General features: G+C 38.5%; 1 protein-coding gene across 4 annotated transcripts in view; it reads right to left on the bottom strand.

Moving 5' to 3' along the window:
- Positions 1 to 18,130, bottom strand: part of col14a1a (collagen, type XIV, alpha 1a) — a 125,051-nt gene that overhangs the window by 24,130 nt on the left and 82,791 nt on the right. For all 4 annotated transcript variants that reach the window (XM_027286037.1, XM_019256895.2, XM_027286036.1 and 1 more), the window contains 6 exons: positions 15,804 to 15,962; positions 13,432 to 13,509; positions 12,573 to 12,659; positions 8,503 to 8,556; positions 5,887 to 5,982; positions 5,241 to 5,294 (listed from right to left, as the gene is read on the bottom strand). In XM_027286037.1, coding sequence (XP_027141838.1) covers positions 5,241 to 5,294; positions 5,887 to 5,982; positions 8,503 to 8,556; positions 12,573 to 12,659; positions 13,432 to 13,509; positions 15,804 to 15,962 — 528 coding nt within the window. The remainder of the gene's footprint in view (positions 1 to 5,240; positions 5,295 to 5,886; positions 5,983 to 8,502; positions 8,557 to 12,572; positions 12,660 to 13,431; positions 13,510 to 15,803; positions 15,963 to 18,130) is intronic.

Here is an 18,130-nt window from a genome sequence, read left to right as displayed (position 1 = left end):
ACGTGTGTGTATCTGCAAATATTTCTGTGCATGTGAACAATCTGAAGAATTCTCTACATTTTGAACTATGTTACTATTATGGCAAAGCATACTAAAGATGAGAGTGCTTTTCATTATGCCCAACAGTGTGTAGTTGGCTAGACAAAACTCTACGAATACGAATGAAGTGTGTGCCATCTGGTGCAAAAGTTTGATTTTGGTTGCAGTGCTTCATTTTGCAGGATATATGAGGTGTTTTGCAGTTTGGATGTGTGGTTTGGTGAATTGTGTTTTGATAAAACCAGACTAGTTGGCAAAATTGTGTTTAAGCAAATGGAAAAAAATGTAATATGAAATATTGAGTGTTTATTTTTTTAACAGTTTTTTTTTAAGTAAAAAATATTGTTTTGTATTTGTTAATGTGTAGAATATATATCATTATTGCATTATCAATGACTCAAACTGTTTATATACCGGTTGGGATGATTCAGATGATAAATTATAATTATTCCTGAATAAATTAATAAACATTTCCATTATAGTGTTTTAGAAACGTTAAAAACCTGAGAACGAGAAGTAAAACGGCCCTGTTTCTCGCTGTGAAATGTATGCCAGGATACAGTTACACAAACACACACTTATCTCAGCCTCTCAAAATGGACTTGAGAATAAAATTAGTCCAAAGACTGATGATTAGAATAACATCGAATCTCATCAACTCATTAACCTTGGGATTGCTGTACGACCTAACGACACAGCAACGGGTTTGTTAGTGTCCAACAGATGAAGTGAGAGTAAGATGGGAGGCTAAGAGGGGCAACCACATACATCTGCAGAAGATCTTGAGGGAGACCAAGTAAATTATTGCCTGACACACACACACACACACACACACACACACACACACACACAAATGATTACTTGATAACAGATGAGAAAGATGAACACACGTGAACACAAACACACACTCTTTGCTATTCATTGCAGCTGCATTTTTCACTGTCAAATTGAAACAGAGGTGGAGGGGACGCAGATGACAAGGTTACACTGTATTTACTGCATCGAGAGACGGAAAGAGAGAGAGAGAGAGAGAGAGAGGGAGAGGAAGAAAGGAAGGAAGGAGGGAGTGATGAAGAAAGTGGAAAAGAGAGGACAGAGTGAGAAAGGTAATTGATGTTTTAGAGTAGTGATATTCTCTGTGGTCCCTCGTATATTACAACAGGGCCCTGGAAGCTACAATATTACCCCGCTGAGCCCCATATACACACCACACACACATACACACAAACACACACCCATTCATATTCCTCTCTCTGACAAAACACATTATTACCCGGTAACATAGTGCGGCACAGGGCAGCACTGCCAGCTTTTATTAATAGGACTATGCAGGCAGAGAGCTAGATAGTGCTGCATCAGGAAGTGTTGCAGCTCTTGGTGAGCTGGTTCAGAGACTAGTTGTTCTGTTCTCATGAGAAGAGCTTATTGTTTATTCCTTTCTGAGAAATGCTTTCCAATCAGCGACTCTTGTCTCATCAATTCACAAAACTCCCAACAAAAGAAACTGATTCAACCATTTCATCAGCGGGACTACAGAATAGTAAATACAAATCCCAAAAGAACAAACTATAATCATTGCACATGATTAGCACCGCTGCTAAAATCTGTTCAATTAACACCTGTTAAACAGTAAATATTACTGTCATTACCACCATTATAAAATGTAGTCTTATAATCAAGACCAGACTCTGTTGACAAAAAAGACTAGACACCTGACACCTCATCTCACTACCCAGCCACTACATCTGCCCTTAAATATTAATAAAGATACCCTGCAGCACCATCCTGAAGTATTAGAAAGTGACCATTTCATCACAGTACAGTGTGCGCTGCAGGCAGATCGATGTATCAGTTTGACATGATCTGTGATCGGCAGATGGGACCAGTGACCGTATCAAGTTGTGCTGTGGCGTGGAAAAGAAAATAATAACGTTATTTTATGTCATCTGCAGGAGCTGTCTTTCAAAATCAAAACTTTTGCGCTGTCAGCTACACATGGGCAGCTTGGCTGTAGCTTTATCTGGTTGTGATGAATTTAAAATGAGTTTATCCACTCATCCTCCTAAATTTCTTATCCCAGTACTGTTGTAGTAGCATATCATGGGAAAAAAACATACTTCTAACAGGTTGTCATCACAGAGCTTATAAATACACAAAGCAGAAAATGCTAAAAAAGAACACCAGGACCTTCTATGAGTTCAGGTGCTAACCACTGACATGAAAACTGACAGCCGAATGAATGCATATTAAATAAATTATAACCCTAAAAATCTATGAGGATGTTCAAATATTCATTACAGGCTCAACTTGAGCTCTAAGTCAGGTTGGTTAGCACATCTGTAACATACTCTAGTGAATCTGGGATCAGAGCCATAACAAAATCCACCATCTTATGTCATTTGTCTTGGTCCTCAGACAACACAGTGATGGACACACTATCTGATGCACCTTGAAAAATACTGTGTAAAAGGGTTCCTGCTCACTTCAAACCTCACTGGAGTATCTACAAAATCTCAGCAAGGAGAGTATAAAGTTCATAAACCTGATGAAAGCAAAAGTATTAGTATGACAGACCAGCACTCTCTCTGGTGCTGTAACAGAATCTACTTTGACTCAATGTGTGATGAGATGGAGCTGAAAGAGCTTTTAGGGATGTCGGCTCCAGCTTTCTCCACTTTCAAACAATTTGAAGACATCACTTCAAGTAAATTCAGCAAAACAAATATGTTGTGACATCGACAACAAATAAAAGTGGTGAGTGTTAATGGAAACAAGTACACGATATCTGTTTTCGCGCACTTGATGATCGAATGTCGTAAAACAGTAATGAGGTAATGGGCCATGACAATAAAATTGATTGAGATGAATTAAGAAAATTATCTGGCATTGAGTGCTCTGCAACACAGAAAGAAATCCAAGTAGTAGTGCTGTCACAGTGCCTATCTATACTGTTGTGTCCTCTATTAGCCCAGACTGTAATATATCATTATAATGGACATTAACAATTCATAGTAAAGTGAATTTTGCTGTGTGTTATCTAGCCCCCTGTGAACTGCTATACCCTTTTAACATCATCACATTTTATTATGTTACTTCAGTGATTTCTTTAATATTTAACTCACAAGTCTAGTGGGAATTAAGAAGCACAGATTCAAGTCTCAAAATGCAACTAAAAAACTTTACAGTCATTGTACACCTTCACACCTTTCACTTATTTATCCTGATTAGATCTCTTCTCAGGTCTGTGTGTGTGTGTGTGTGTGTGTGTGTGTGTGTGTGTGTGTGTGTGTGTGTGTGTGTGTGTGTTTGTATAGACTGGGCTTTATTGACCCCATTGATGCACCTGCGAAGGTAGAACAATGTGCAAAAATTAAGTTTCCAGCATACCTCTACTCAACTTCAGTCTGAGCAGATGTGTAATCAAGCAGAATAACAAACAGATGTGCGGAAGTGCAAGTATGAGGCAGACAAAGCAACAGGTATGATTTGTAAGCAGTGCAATGTGTCAATGAAAATACCTTTACAGAAATATATTAGAAAGTTCCTACAAAATTGGTCAAAAAAATGACACGACAAAAATCTTGTCCTGGTACAGAGTTACTAGAACGTTGACTCTGTCCTTGCTGATGTGTGGGGCTCCCAGTAGAAGACCATTAAATTAATTCAGTATTACCCCTGATTGGTTCACTGCCCAATAATGAAGACGCTGGTAATGATTATTCACATCTCAATGATTCCATTAGACAGCCCTATGTCCACATTTGTGTGTGTGTGTGTGTGTGTGTGTGTGTGTGTGTGTGTGTGTGTGTGTGTGTGTGTGTTTCGGCAACAAAACAGTTGGCATACACTCACACACAGCTGCTTGAACCTTTATCCCCCTCCTCCCTCTCATGGTCTCACTCAATGCTGCAAAAGATCCAAGCTGTCCCCAGCACTGTACTGTACTATTTTAGCTGCATGTAATAAAGTTTTGGCTAAGAGAAAATTAGACTTTTGTCATGACACTTTACCTTTAGGAAAACAAAAATAACTGAAGGTGTAGTAGATATGATGAAATCATTTCTGCTTTAATTTGGATAATTTAAATTGTGACGACTCGTAATACATTACACATTTAGTTTGAATAGTCTATGACTCTTTGGCATTTATTTTACCATATAAAAACTATTAAGCCATAAATATGTTGAATGTGCATGAAAGCATCATCTGTCAAACTTTCTGCGCTCAGACGGGGCCAACAAGACAGATATATGAGGTGAAAGCAAACCGTTGAGATGGCCATGTCAGTTTTGATTTTAATACAGATTTTTCCATGGCTGTTATCTGTAAATAAAAAAATATCCATTCTGATGAAGTGACATCTTGGTTATTCAGTTTGTTATTTTCCCAGAGGCAGAAGCTAAATCCAATTATAATGGAGAAAATCCTGCTAAAGATAATATAGATATCTTAATATCAATAAATTCCATAGTGGAATTAATGTTATTTGTTTGGTTTAAGCTGCATTTAAAGCACATTTAAATGTATTACATAAATTGTATATGTTTATATGCTTGTATATATGTATGTATATATGTATAATGCAAAACAAACTAGTTAAAATGAAAGAGAAAGTTGAAAAATACACATTTTATTTGTTTGTTGCAATTTTAGGTATTATGTCTAGCTCTTTAGGTTGTATATATATGGCAACGATTTTAACTGTTTCTTAACGGGACTACTTATATACAGCTATCTTCAGTTTATATATCTAATGTTCAAATGATGTAGAATGATGATGAAAAATGGATTAGAGTTACAGAAATATAGAAACATGCTTTTATAGGGCAACAAGTCTAATTTCTGTGAGCCTGCAGGGCCTCTGCCACCTCAGTTATAATGGATGTAGGACTCATTTGTATTCTTCATACATACACACAGAGGAGAACAATTTATAGTCACACACACTCTCTCTCTCTCTCTCTCTCTCTCACACACACACACACACACACACACACACACACACACACACACACACACAGCTGGGTTTGTTATAACCCAATACAACTTAGCTTATTTGGTCAAGACAAAAACAGAGGGACCAATCGCTGCATTTTCAGGCAGATTGCCCCTCTGGGTTTTTCTTTGTGATGCTGTCACCCAACACACATTTCACCTCTATGTTCAACTATTATGTCAGTTTTTTGGGAATGTTGTCTTACCATTTGTCCAGCTGGACCGTTTGCTCCTCTCTCTCCCTTCGCTCCAGCAGCACCCTGTAAAACAAACAATGTCATTACATCTCTGCTGGACCAGTGGTCATACTGATAGCTACCAAAAGACTGGAAAAACCAACATCAGTTATCTTAATAGGATGCTGGACCACCCCAGAAGTCCGCAGAACCGCTTCAGCATGCTTTGGACAAGATCCTTCAAGTGTCTGGAAGTCTTTGAGGCATACGTCAACTTTTGTCAGTTTATAGCAGCAGGTGGTTGACAGCTCAATACTAGTCTGTTTCTAATTACACACATTTTGTGACCTTACTGGAGACAGGCGGGAGTGAAATGGGAAAATGTTTCCATCATAATTCAACGTAGCAGTCATGCAGAAATGTTCGTTCTTGTAACAACTTCATTTCTAAAAATGTTTTTCTTCTGGATGGTTCATCACAAACATATTCCACCTAAACATTAGAATTACAGTGGTTTATTTTGGGAGAGAGTTAAACAGCAGTTTAGGGACTAAATTATAGTACTTCAATTGTATTTCAATGTTGAAATTATCAAGTAATTATGGAAATTTCCAAAATGTGGCATTGCACTCAGCTTTCAGTATGTACATATGAACACACACAAGCAAAGTCTTACCGGCGGCCCCTGAATAGAGAGACCACTGGGTCCTTGTGGACCAGGCGGTCCTGATGGTCCAGGAGGGCCGATCTCTCCTACTGGCCCCTGGGGTCCCTGTGAAAAGAACACAATGGATTTCAGTGTTACAAAGTTAATTTTTTAACTAATATTTAAAGCAACATCCAATATTAAGAAATCCATGGAAATACAAACAACTTAAATTCCATGACAACCAAGCAAACCCTCAACACAATGGATCATTTAGTGAGAAGTATTTTGACCTGCTGGAAGCCTCATGAGCTTATTAATGTCACTTATTCAATAAATGGATTTGACTGTACAAATCCCTCTACCTTCAGGAATAGCAGTGTTGAACCAAAGTACACTGACAATGCCTTAGCTATACAGGTTTAATTCTTATTAATACTAACAAAAATATAAAGAATATTTATTTTAGTTATATGCTGTTTAATGTTTTGCATATATCTGCTGAGGTAATGGATGGATGTGTGCATATTTCATCGAAAGCTGCATCTACTCAACACTTACAACATCCATCAAGTTAAAACTACAAACTCTGGTCAACATCATCACCACACGCACGGTGGGGGGCCTTTTGCTGCCATGGGCTACTTCTATAATGAGATCTACTACAGGAAGTAGATGTCGACACTTGTCCATCCATATATAATTAAATTGTCCCAGTGTGGTGGCTTATTTGATCCATGTGTATAAGCTGCAGATAAGATTCTTGCAATGGAAGCTGGAAAACAGAAATTCCTGCAAAACCTGAGCCACTGACTTGTAGCAACAACGGTAGCCAAAGTAATCTTCACTCTGGCTGTATTTATTGTTTTACTGTTCAACCATATAGTCTTTCAAATCCATGCCAACCATCAAAAGAAACTTTGGATCAGAAACACTTGAATGGAGTGGGGAAAAAAACAAACAGAGGGCTGAAAGGTATTATCTCACGTTGAACTAAATGATAAATATTACTGAAATACGGCGCCAAACTACTTGAAGAGATGCATCGATTTACAGATGACTGAAATTTACATTAGTTGAAGGTTTATTTTTATAACTGCTCAATTTATTCTCTCATTAATCAGTGCATACACTGTAACGAGTAATGTATCCAAATTGATTAGTGCGAAAGAATAAGGATGAATTCACGGAGGAGCTGGTCTCATACAGAGCAATAATCCAACTATTCAAATAAACCTTGCTGCAGTCGCTGAGGTACAAATGCTGCTGAAGTGTGATCTGGCAGGCATCTATTAATATATAAGTGTGTACTGTACGGGGTGTGTGTGTGTGTGTGTGTGTGTGTGTGTGCCAGTAGTACAGAAAACTACATCCCACTCCAAAACTAACATAATTACACCCATAAATAAAATAAAACTCACATGGGCCGCGTTGAAAAAGTACAATTTGATCCCGTCTTGGTTTCATTGTTGGGAATTTCTCGCAAGTTTTAAGCTTTGGGTGGGCCAGTTCATGCACTGCACTCGATACACTGTCACTCAGCGAAGTCTAAGAGGGACATATGGTTGAGACAATCAACCTTATTTTAATGATTGACAGCCTTGCATGTCTGAGCAAAAGTGGCAGGACCCCCTGCTGCTTCACTCAAAGAAGAAAAGTTTCAAAACACATTTTCCTGCATCTGAAGATTAAATTACAATCATGTGAACTGGGTATTGGTATTGAAAAAATTCCAACAGTGTCAGGCCATAGTACTGACTGCCACAGCTGGATGGGTTATAACAGTTTGGAACAGACTGCCATAGCAAAACTATAGCAGATGCAAACTCTAGACTAAGTCTTTCCTTAATAGGCCAAGACGGGATTTGTTGGAACGGTGTCTATAAAAGACAGGAAAGTGACGATAAGAACTTGCCTTAAGACCGAGGCCAAGTCAGCTATATAGGGTTCTCCAAAATGACCACTTCACTCAGCCCAAATCTAGTCTGGAGGATTGAGTGGGCTGGTGCTGAAAGGGCTCTTTGTTTGTGGGCTGGGGCTTTACTTCACACACCTAACTTTATTCTTTTCATCGTCTGATCAGGATGACAGCTGTTCTTTCCCTGGAGGTAGAGGTGTGGGCCAGTATGGTCAGAATATGAGTAATATCTATTATAAATGAGAGTCTGGCCTTGTGGGTTTTCACGGAGGAACAGGGCGAAGTGTGTTCGCTTCTTGTTGCAAACTGACCCCACCTCACGCAGTTCAACCTGATTAATAATCTCTGAAATGTGAAATCATGAGGGTCTCCAATGTGCTGCCAGTTTGAGAGAGGGGGGTGGGATTGAGCTCTCATCCAAGAAATATTGATTTTTTTCAAGGTTCAAGGTCAATTTATCTATCCATAAAATGATGGAAATAATGCTAGCTCTCACAGCTTGCGCAACCATGCCCATGATATTTCTCCTGGCTGCTTTTCACCACAGCTCACCGTTGAGTCCGACCAGCTCATTACTGTTAACTACTGGGGTGCTTCTTCTTCCCGAGCTGGGAACGAGTGACTCAACCGTATGAAAGGTGCAACGGAGATACTATTTGAGACTTATTACATGCTGGAGGTTTTGATGAAGAATAAATGATCTCTGAAATTAAGTGCATTTTACAAACCGTCAGTCCTGGCTCTCCTCTCTCTCCTCTGGCTCCTCTTACGCCTGGGCCTCCCTGAAACACAAACCAAACACACACTGTAAAAGCAGCATATCAATGTTTACAAATGGCATGCCTACAAACAGAGGAAAAGTGACGAAACACACCTCTGTGTGAGAGACTCCCTGTCAAACAGGCGAAGCAGTTTGTTTTTAAAAATCTAATGAACCTGGAACTGCACAGGACTTTGAAATGAATGTATAATGAATTTGATGGACAGAGGCCAACACTGATCCGTGCTGTAAACTGCCCCTCAGTGCTCTGCACTTTATTACGCTGCATCTGTAAGTAAGAGCAGAAGTCTGGAGCTATAAACCTTGCGCTGACCCCTCTAGCCCCAAGGTTTATCCAGGGACAAACTACACACATCTGCTAATCATTGGCCCATTTGGGATACATCCTCTTCCTGTGTTTGCTTAAATAGGTCTCCCCCCGGGAATAAGGGGGATAGGTAGCTCCTATAATATTTAGCCAGAGGGGACAGGAGGCATGGTTGCAAGGAAGGAGAGGAATATGAGGAGAGACATGCAGATGTGGTAAAAGCAAGAGGTCAGTCCTAATAAAGTCATCATGTGCTTGTTTCTACCAGATTCTATATTACACCACATTATTAGATATTACCTGTGTCATCTTGTTTTTTCTCAGGTTAAAGCAATAAAAAGTCTTTTGGATCCAAGTTTGAAACTTTGCTTTACCCCTCAGGAGTACTTAGTTTCCACCGCTTTATAAATCTATTCAAACAGTTTACTGTATCTCAGAGAGATTCTGCTGCTTGGACTGATAAACAGAACGTGTATCAGTATTTATTTCCAAATTTCCAACATTGATTTATTAAGCATGTAAAGATTTTTACGAGGCCTGTCTCCACTTTTTTCCACCATTGCACAAGGTTAAAGTTGAGTTTTTTGTTGTTTTTTTTTAAGTCTGTCTTAATATAAAACTCACATGTCCATGCATATGTTGCTTCTGTCTGTACTGGCCATGAAGTGGTCTGTTAAAGGTAATAGACAAACTCTACAGTCCTCATTCTGTGCAAAAATGTATTCTAAAGTTCAACCAAAGCTAATATGGCCTCAGCTGTCCATGGTTGAAGTGGGTATGTTTCTTCTCTTCTACCTTAGTCTTTTTATGACAACATTCCCTCTTTGTATTTTCTGGACAATGTTTCCTCGCTATGGAGGATTACTCGGTGGTAGACACGGACAAAGGCTTGTTGCCAACAATAAACCTACAAACGACAGCCAGAATGAAGATACCCACTTAAACTCTGAAGCCTCATATTTGAGCTGAAATGAAATAAAATGCCTTTTTGCACAGAAGGTCTGTGGATTTTATCCCCCATCAATAATAAGAAAGGATCGTTTAATAGCCAGTATGCAGACGAGGAAGGACTACAGCGACCAATAACTCTCTCAACTACACATTTGTTGGGGAGAACTGACATAAGGTGTGAACTCTGAATTAAACTCATTTGCCGTAACAATTTAAATTTTCTTTTTTGACAGCGAAGAGACAAAATTAAACTAGGCAAGAAATGGAAATATGGTACTTTTCATTCAAATGTAACAATTGTGAAGTGTTATTCAAAATGATTGATTAAGTTAATCAATTCTGTAATTTGTCTCTGCAAGTTGTTTTTAATGGATTTTTGCAGACCCATGACTTGTTTAAGGTCGGGCAAACCAGCAGAAAAACTGAAATTAGCTTCTAACAGCAACAATACAAATAACTGTGCTTGGATTTTTCATGGACCTTTAATGGTGTTAGAAAAAGTAGACCGCAGCTATTATCAACTGAGCAATTTGATGCTGACGGGCAAATTTACATTTTAAAAACAACACTTGGATCTCAAACAGCATGGGCACAATTCAATTTTAACAAACGGAGATGACAGGCAGTGCGTGTTTTACTTAATGTCAGATTGATTGCTGACTGATGTTCTGTATTGAGCTGAGTCAGTGCCAAATCAGGCAGCACGGATTGCAATTCAGTTGGGGCAATCAATATTATTTCAAACTTCATGACTCAAAGATTTACAAAAGTTAAGAGGACTGCTGCAGTGCAAGGCAGGAAAAGACATACGTCTGAAGAAAAGCAGAAGAAAAGCACAATAGTGTTTTAGATGACGATCGCAAGTATACAACAGATGTAATTAATGTCTATGTAGATATATTTCAGACAAAAGTACATATATACTGCTTGATAACAAGACTAAAAACTTATTTTTAATATGAGCTCTAATAATCAGATGATAACTACTAAAGCTTCTTAATCCTTTTTAATAATTCTTTGCTCTCCAACTCATTTGCCTTCCAGTCGTCTTTTCATGGCACTTTTCGGTGTGTTTTCAGTGTGAAGTACTGTGCCTGGTATTTATCCTCGGTTTATCAGAGTGAACAAAGTTTCAACAGAACAACAAAAACAACTTTTGTACACATCCATTGTTTACAGTGAAACACAGTCTGCTAGGATTTTCAAAGTCTTTCGCAGGTGATTCAATACATTTGCTACCATTACCAATCTATATAATATATAATACCATTATATTGTGTTAACAAGGGGAATGGCACCTTCCTCAAAACCCTACTGACTATAGCCTACAATTTAGCACAAAAGTGGCTATGATTTTGCCATTAAATCATTCATCTGCGCCTATATGCTGCAGTTAAAACGTGATTTAAGGAGCCCATTCAATGCCGGGGAGGGAAACAGACAGAGAGACATAGGTACAAAGAGAAATGAAGTGATAATAAAAAAAAGAGAAAGAGATGAGGAACCTGAAGACTGTGCATGACGTGGAAGTAAAAACAGAAAGAAAAAGAAGAAGAAGAAGAAGAAGAAGAAGAAGAAGAAGAAGAAGAAGAAGGACAGATACAGAGAAAAGAGATGGAGGTGGTCAAAATAGATGAAATCTGGTTGAACATTTTTCATAGTTCAGCTGACATTTAGTAGTAGTATTTTAGTAGTATGTTTCTGGTATGAGGATGAGGTAAGGTATGAGTGCCGTGGTTCGTCTGACAAACAGGGATGAAAATTTAGGGGGGTTAAATGGAATCGCCATATAATTATTTCTCAAACTACACCAGTGTCGATCCACACACTGATGGCCTCAGTACCAAAGAGTGGAGACAAAGCGAGAGAACTTGGGAGAAAATGAGGGAAAATGAAAGAGAAATAGATATGAGGGAAAAGGAGAGGGAAGCTAATGAAAAACACAGACTGGGAGATAGAGAGTGAAGGAAAGAAGAGAAAAAGAATATAGACTAAAGTCTCAGGCTATAAATGAGCTCATTTACTTTCTCTCATCTCTCAGCCTCTATCAGGTTTTACCTGGTACTGATACTGCGTGAGACGAATACAGCTTCTCCACAGGCTACGCTTTCTAATATACTGCTGCTCTGATTAAAACGACCACAGATCTCAAAGGATTCATTAAAAAACAACATCAACAAATTGGATATTGGATATAACTGGATACTAACTGTGTATGGATAATAAATAAATTGTGTTTGTGTTGTGCACTTTTGTGTCTTTAAATTTAGAAAATGTGTGAATACATTTTTATGTTTGCTGACAAGGTTATTTCAATGTTCGCCTTGAGGGAAGAATTTAACAATTAAACCAAGTTGGATTACATTGATTTCATTTGATGGTAAACTCCACAAAAGGAAATTAACTTCTTTTTTTTTTTTTGCTGTGAGAGTGGCTGTTTGACTCTGAAATTTACCAGCAGTGTCCGCTATTGACATTTCCAAACACTTTTGCTGAATAACTACAAACGTTTTAATGAGAATCTAGACAGTCAGTGAATCAGTGAATAACTGATATAAGACAGGAGAAAATGAATGACTTAAAAAAACAGTATATAAAACAGACTGAGGAGAAAAACAAACGCAGAGAGAGGGGGGGCATCTATAAAGAGTTCCCCACAGATCTGTGGAAAGACACACACACTAGACTGAAAACGATGGACTGGATTGAGAACAAGAGTCTGGATAAGTCATTTAATGAAAAAGTTACTGAGCTCTTACAGGGGGTCCAGAAGGTCCTGGAGGGCCTTTGCTGTCCTGGGAGCAGGTACAGGCGTGAGGCATGGAAGGGCACTGCTCCTCAACTCTCTGAAAACACACATAAATACAGAGAGTGCACTTTGTCTGTATTCAGGCAATACATAATCATTTAAAGCTTCATCTTCAGCAGGTAGCCCTGGAATCTGACAGGAAGCAAGATAACGACAATAAAACACTCGCCAACTTGTCTCAAGTCTCTGGATCGGGTCTTTGAATCCCATCTGTCTGAGCTGCTTCGGGTATTAAACTTGCGGCGCAAAACAATCATTGTTTGTTTTGTCCCCTTGACTACTGCAAAACTATTTTATCAAAACAGGGAATGTTTCCAATATAATGTTCCCCTCATACATTCATTGAATCTAAACTTTTCTGACCTTTCTGTCAACACAAGTTCAACCTTATAAGCGTCACATAAAAAGCTGTAATGCATTCCATCAGATTGCAGAGGTGGAGGCACTTAATCAACTCAGTGTCTGTTTGTTTGTTGTGTGGATACATTATATGCCTGGGGTGCTAATTTATAATGGATGCTCTTATACACGCACACACAGACAGGACTTGTACGAGAAAGACTCATTCATTATCAGGTGTATTTCTATCACATAAATGAAATTAGCCACCCGACCACAGGCCCTATGAGCAATGCTAATAACAATTCAGAGAAATTCCAGGTAATTCTGGTTTTATCATTCTGGTTTCATCATAACTCAATTTGATCGTGGGCACAAATATCTCTCTAATTATCTAAGGCTGTAATAGTCTTAAGGTGGTATTAATGTGTGTGAGCATGTGTGTGTCAGAGAGTATATGCATGTCTTACCAACGCAGGGAGCTCGCAACACTTATCTCTGCTGGCCCAGGATGTGCTGCAGATGATGTCAAACATCTGGAGCTGAAACTGTAAAAACACATATGCATGAGGACACTTACACACAAACCAATCGCATTGATGCTGCAATTACAGTATTATCAGTTAACACGTTTCAAAGTGCAGAAGTAAAACAGAGGTGACATTGCAAATGGAATATATGTAATGAAGCGGTATTTCTGTGTTGATAAGAAACAAGAACAGAGACAGTTTGACTGTTTACAAGTTCTAATGAACAGCTGAAAAATGTTGGGGGATAGATACATGAAGTCTGGCTGTCTGGAGGCTCCGCTAGTCTTAAACTATAGACCAGACTATAAATTAGGTCATGGGCTTGCGTCTGACTCAGTTCATCATCACGAGTGAAGAAATGTCCTGCTGACGTACAGCGTGCTGTTTATTTCATTAGAAGAGCAGTTTTCTTGTATCTACATTTCTACGTTTCATTACCCTGACCTTTAACAAAGATCTAAATCAAACCTAATACACATATGTATGACAGAAACAACTTAAACTATGGAAAACTCCCACTTTGACTCAATGACTGTGAAGCTGTTTAATCAAGGAAATTAAACATACAGACTTCTATGAGATTCTTAGTGGAACACTTGGCAATTATAATCATTTCATTTAAAGAAAAGTCGCCTGTATGGAAACATTATACCTGGTTTGGTCAGGTATAACATTTACCTTCATTCATATACCTTCTATCCCTAGATCCTCAATTCGGGTGAGGAAAACCTCCCCCAAAAAGAGCCACAGATCGAGATCCTTCTCCTAATGTAAACCTAATGTTTACATAGTTCCCTATGTATTATTTTAATACAGATAGGGCCCAGATAGGTCATTTCTGAGTTTAAAAGCAGCCAGTGTAGTCTGTCAGCTCATCTCAAATATAATATCTAAAATACCATAAACAGTCAAATTTAATAGGAAGATGTATGACAATGCATTTAAAGAGCAAAGGCCTGCACTGAAACTTCTTGACTACTTCTGAAACACTTGTCTCAGTCTCATCCTGGTAATTATAGTCTTTCTATTAGAACACCACAGGGGGTCTTTAAAGTTTTAAAGAGCTGGGCACTCTCAGTTTAACTGGAACTAACACTGAGACCCAAAAGATACAAACTTACTGCAATCAGTTTGGGTGTTTTGACCCAGATTCTTTCAGGCTGAGCTGGCTGATTGAAACCTTGAGAAAAAAGTCACGATCATCATTTTATGATTTAATTCATTCCTGCTGATGCACTGTCACTTCTGTAATACTCTAAATCAACTCATCACTTGAGAATCCACAGGCTCAGTTGTCCTTATGAATGGGCACAACACTCCCAACTTTCTACATAATAAAAGTTGCCTGTTGTAGAACCTGAAACAAAGTAGTTCTTCAACTTAAGAATTCACTTTTGGCCAACTGGAAATACAGACAAAACAGAACAAACTCACTGATTTGTATTCCTGGCGTTAGAAGCCAGACAAGCTACCATTATGATTTCATCTTCTAACAGATTACTTTCTGCGGAGACCTTTCCAAACATGACAAATGTGACATATTTTTGAATCAACAACCATCCTCTGTACTGGTTAGTAAATGAAAATCTGGTGGTAAGTGGAATAAATGGCACATTTTATTTATTTTTCTTCATGAAAAACATTTTAACGCACCTTTTTCAAGCTGATAATTTTCTTTAGAGCTGAGTATAAATTTTCACTAGGCATTATTCAGCACTCTGTACTCTTAGAAGCCCAGGATATCTCACCTTCTCTCTTGCCTGTGTGTGTGCCAAAAGTTTGTTGAGTGCTACTTAATGGATAGAGCACAGATAACGTATAACATAAGTATGTGTAAAGCACTTTGTAAATTTCCACTTGCAAAAAATAAAATGAATTTCCACTGAGTGACTCACTGAAATAGTTTTGGATATTAATGGTTGGCATTTTACAGGGCATAATGACTCACATGAACACCTAGCTCATTGATAATTACAATCAATGCACAAGGGGGTATGATTATAAGCCAGACAATTATCACTTGATTAAAACAGAATGTCCTTTATTCGTTCTTTAACTGTAGTTTGCAGACCTGCCGAGGGAGGTAATATTAAAAACAAGGGTTTATTTTCATGACTAAATTTTGGCATGTTAATCTAACTTTTCTGTCAATTTGCTAAACCTCCTATATTCTACTGAAAAACTTCTTAAACTTCCTCTCTGGAGGGCCACCTATTACATTCAAAGACCAACTGAAATCCAGAACATACAAGTTTGCAATCACCCTCTATTCAGAGAGCACTTAACAAATGCAAACAGAAATTCATACTGACTGGTGCAGAGTTGTCCCGTCTGCCTCTGTACCGAACCATCCTCCCGAGAATCTCCACCCCATCAGTGGTAATGTTCCCAGCTGCACTGATGGACTTCTCCCCAACCACAGAACAATCTAACACCACCTTCACAGTCGTCTTGCTGATGGTTACATGGAGCTGTTGGAAAGAGAGAAAATAAAGTGCGTTAGAGAGACTTAGTATTCACCAAACAACAGCAGAAACGATGCAAAAATATCTTTAGATGATGATAAAACTGCTACAGTTTAAAGTGATATAAATGAGCTACCTGCATCATTTACCAAGTATTTGTCTCAATAGTCAATTCTCATTTAGTCTGTATTACCCACCATTATTGTCTTAAATATATAACCAAACATAAACACAAACAACGGAATAGTTAGAGTCAATAAAACTGAATTATGATATCATTCAAGTTCAGCATTTCCGCATTTTCTGGCATCTGTGATCAACCAGAATATCGACCTATTGTTTGCATGTGCAGCAACGACAACAGATCAGATCTTAACCGACTACACATGGTGACATTAAATCCCTTTTGCTTGTGTGGGCCTTTTATGAATGCGGGCTAAAAGCATCTAAGCAAAGAAATTGGTCAGTCCACTCATAGTGCCTGTGAGCTCAAACTGCCTCCTTAGAGGAAACCACTGCCAGTGCCATGGACTGTGAAATTCAACTGGCCACGTGGTTAATGAGCAAAGAGGGCTGCATCCTGCTGAAGGATAGCAATAAACTAGACTATTAGCACCTCCATGTTTCACCATTATGGGAGGTTTTTCGAACACTCTATCACACCAGCAATAAAAACACACTGTTAAGTCATAGGAACGTGAATATGTGTGTGCAGCACATACACCTCTACACACACACACACACACACAACAGTGTGCAGCTAATGTAGAGTTAGACAAAGTTCATATTCGAGTGTCAGAGCCCATTTCTTGGCTGACGTTTGGACGGCTGCTTTATAATGACTTTCTGTTCTCATCCTCCACTCTGCACACTTCACTGGGCATGGTGGGTGTGTGTGTGTGTGTGTGTGTGTGTGTGTGTGTGTGTGTGTGTGTGTGTGTGTGTGTGTGTGTGTGTGTGTGTGTGCGTTGTACTTTTGATATAAAATATGATGAAAATCCTCTAAGGTGCACACATTTTTGCCAGTATTTTGTGGCATTTAGTGGTTTCAGTTAAGGTTAACATTAGTGGTACAGGAATGAATACAGAATATAGTAAAGTATGTAAATGTATGTTGCTCTGTTTGTGTCGCACTCCCTCAGGCAAGCTGGTACCTATATTTATTCCAGCAGTGACTTATTCTCAGTCTGGAGAAAGATTATTCTTGAAAACTGACCATTTGAACCAGTGTTCTCATTCTTACACTTGAGTTATATGAAGCCTAAAAAACATGGCCAATAGTAGGTAGGAGCAGAAAATACGCTGTTGTTCATTCATTTGGCTTCTCAAGTGAGCATACTCTCATGACTAACATTTGGAAACATATAAAACAACTACTTTCAGTCAATGCAAATACTCCACAGTCCTTTTCACTTATTTCCGCATACAGTATATGGACATTTAACAAGCAGACACTGTTTTCCAGATTTGGGAATGTGTTTTTCCTTCCAGTTTTTTCTGTAGAAAATATGAAACTTGAGTTGTATGTCATAGTGAACAACGTGGGATTTTATTGTTGTAATAATTGTGCTATAAATGCATGGTACGGCAGTTCTGAGTGCAGATGGATGTGAAACGTCTGCACTACACTACCATGCAACAGTAATGTGACCTTGATGAACAGTAATGATGATGGATTGCTTAGCTCCAGCAATTGTCAACTCGACGCCACAGTAAAATTAATGAAGGACTAGTGTTCTTAAGCTTTACATGTCAGAAGTTGCTGATATCTAATAGCTAAGCTAACCATTAAAATGTCACTTCTGTCCATACTTTTCGTTTTCAGATCAAATTTGACTTTCTTTATTTATTTACGTTGGTCTACTTTCTAATATTATTACAACAGATTACAGTTTTGAATTGGCTTCTGACATTTGTCATCAGTGGGCGAGTTTAAAGCCAATTCAAACGTCACAAACATGTTTTTGTTCAGCTGAGACTCATTAGATAGTCCAGAAGCTGACAGAGACAAGCCTCAAAAAGTTTTAAAGACTGGCTCTCACAACAAAGAAAAACAAAAGCCCTGACCACAAGAAATAAAGATAAAAATATATTTTAAAATATCAGTAGCATAATGTTTTTGCTGCTGCTGCTGCTCCTGCTGCTGCTGGCAGGTCAGATGACTAGCTGGAAAG

The sequence above is a fragment of the Larimichthys crocea genome, chromosome XIII (genome assembly GCF_000972845.2).
Source record: "Larimichthys crocea isolate SSNF chromosome XIII, L_crocea_2.0, whole genome shotgun sequence".
In the NCBI taxonomy this organism is placed as follows: Eukaryota; Metazoa; Chordata; class Actinopteri; family Sciaenidae; genus Larimichthys; species Larimichthys crocea.
Note: the sequence above shows the minus strand (reverse complement) of the source record. Positions and strands in the feature narration are given on the sequence as shown.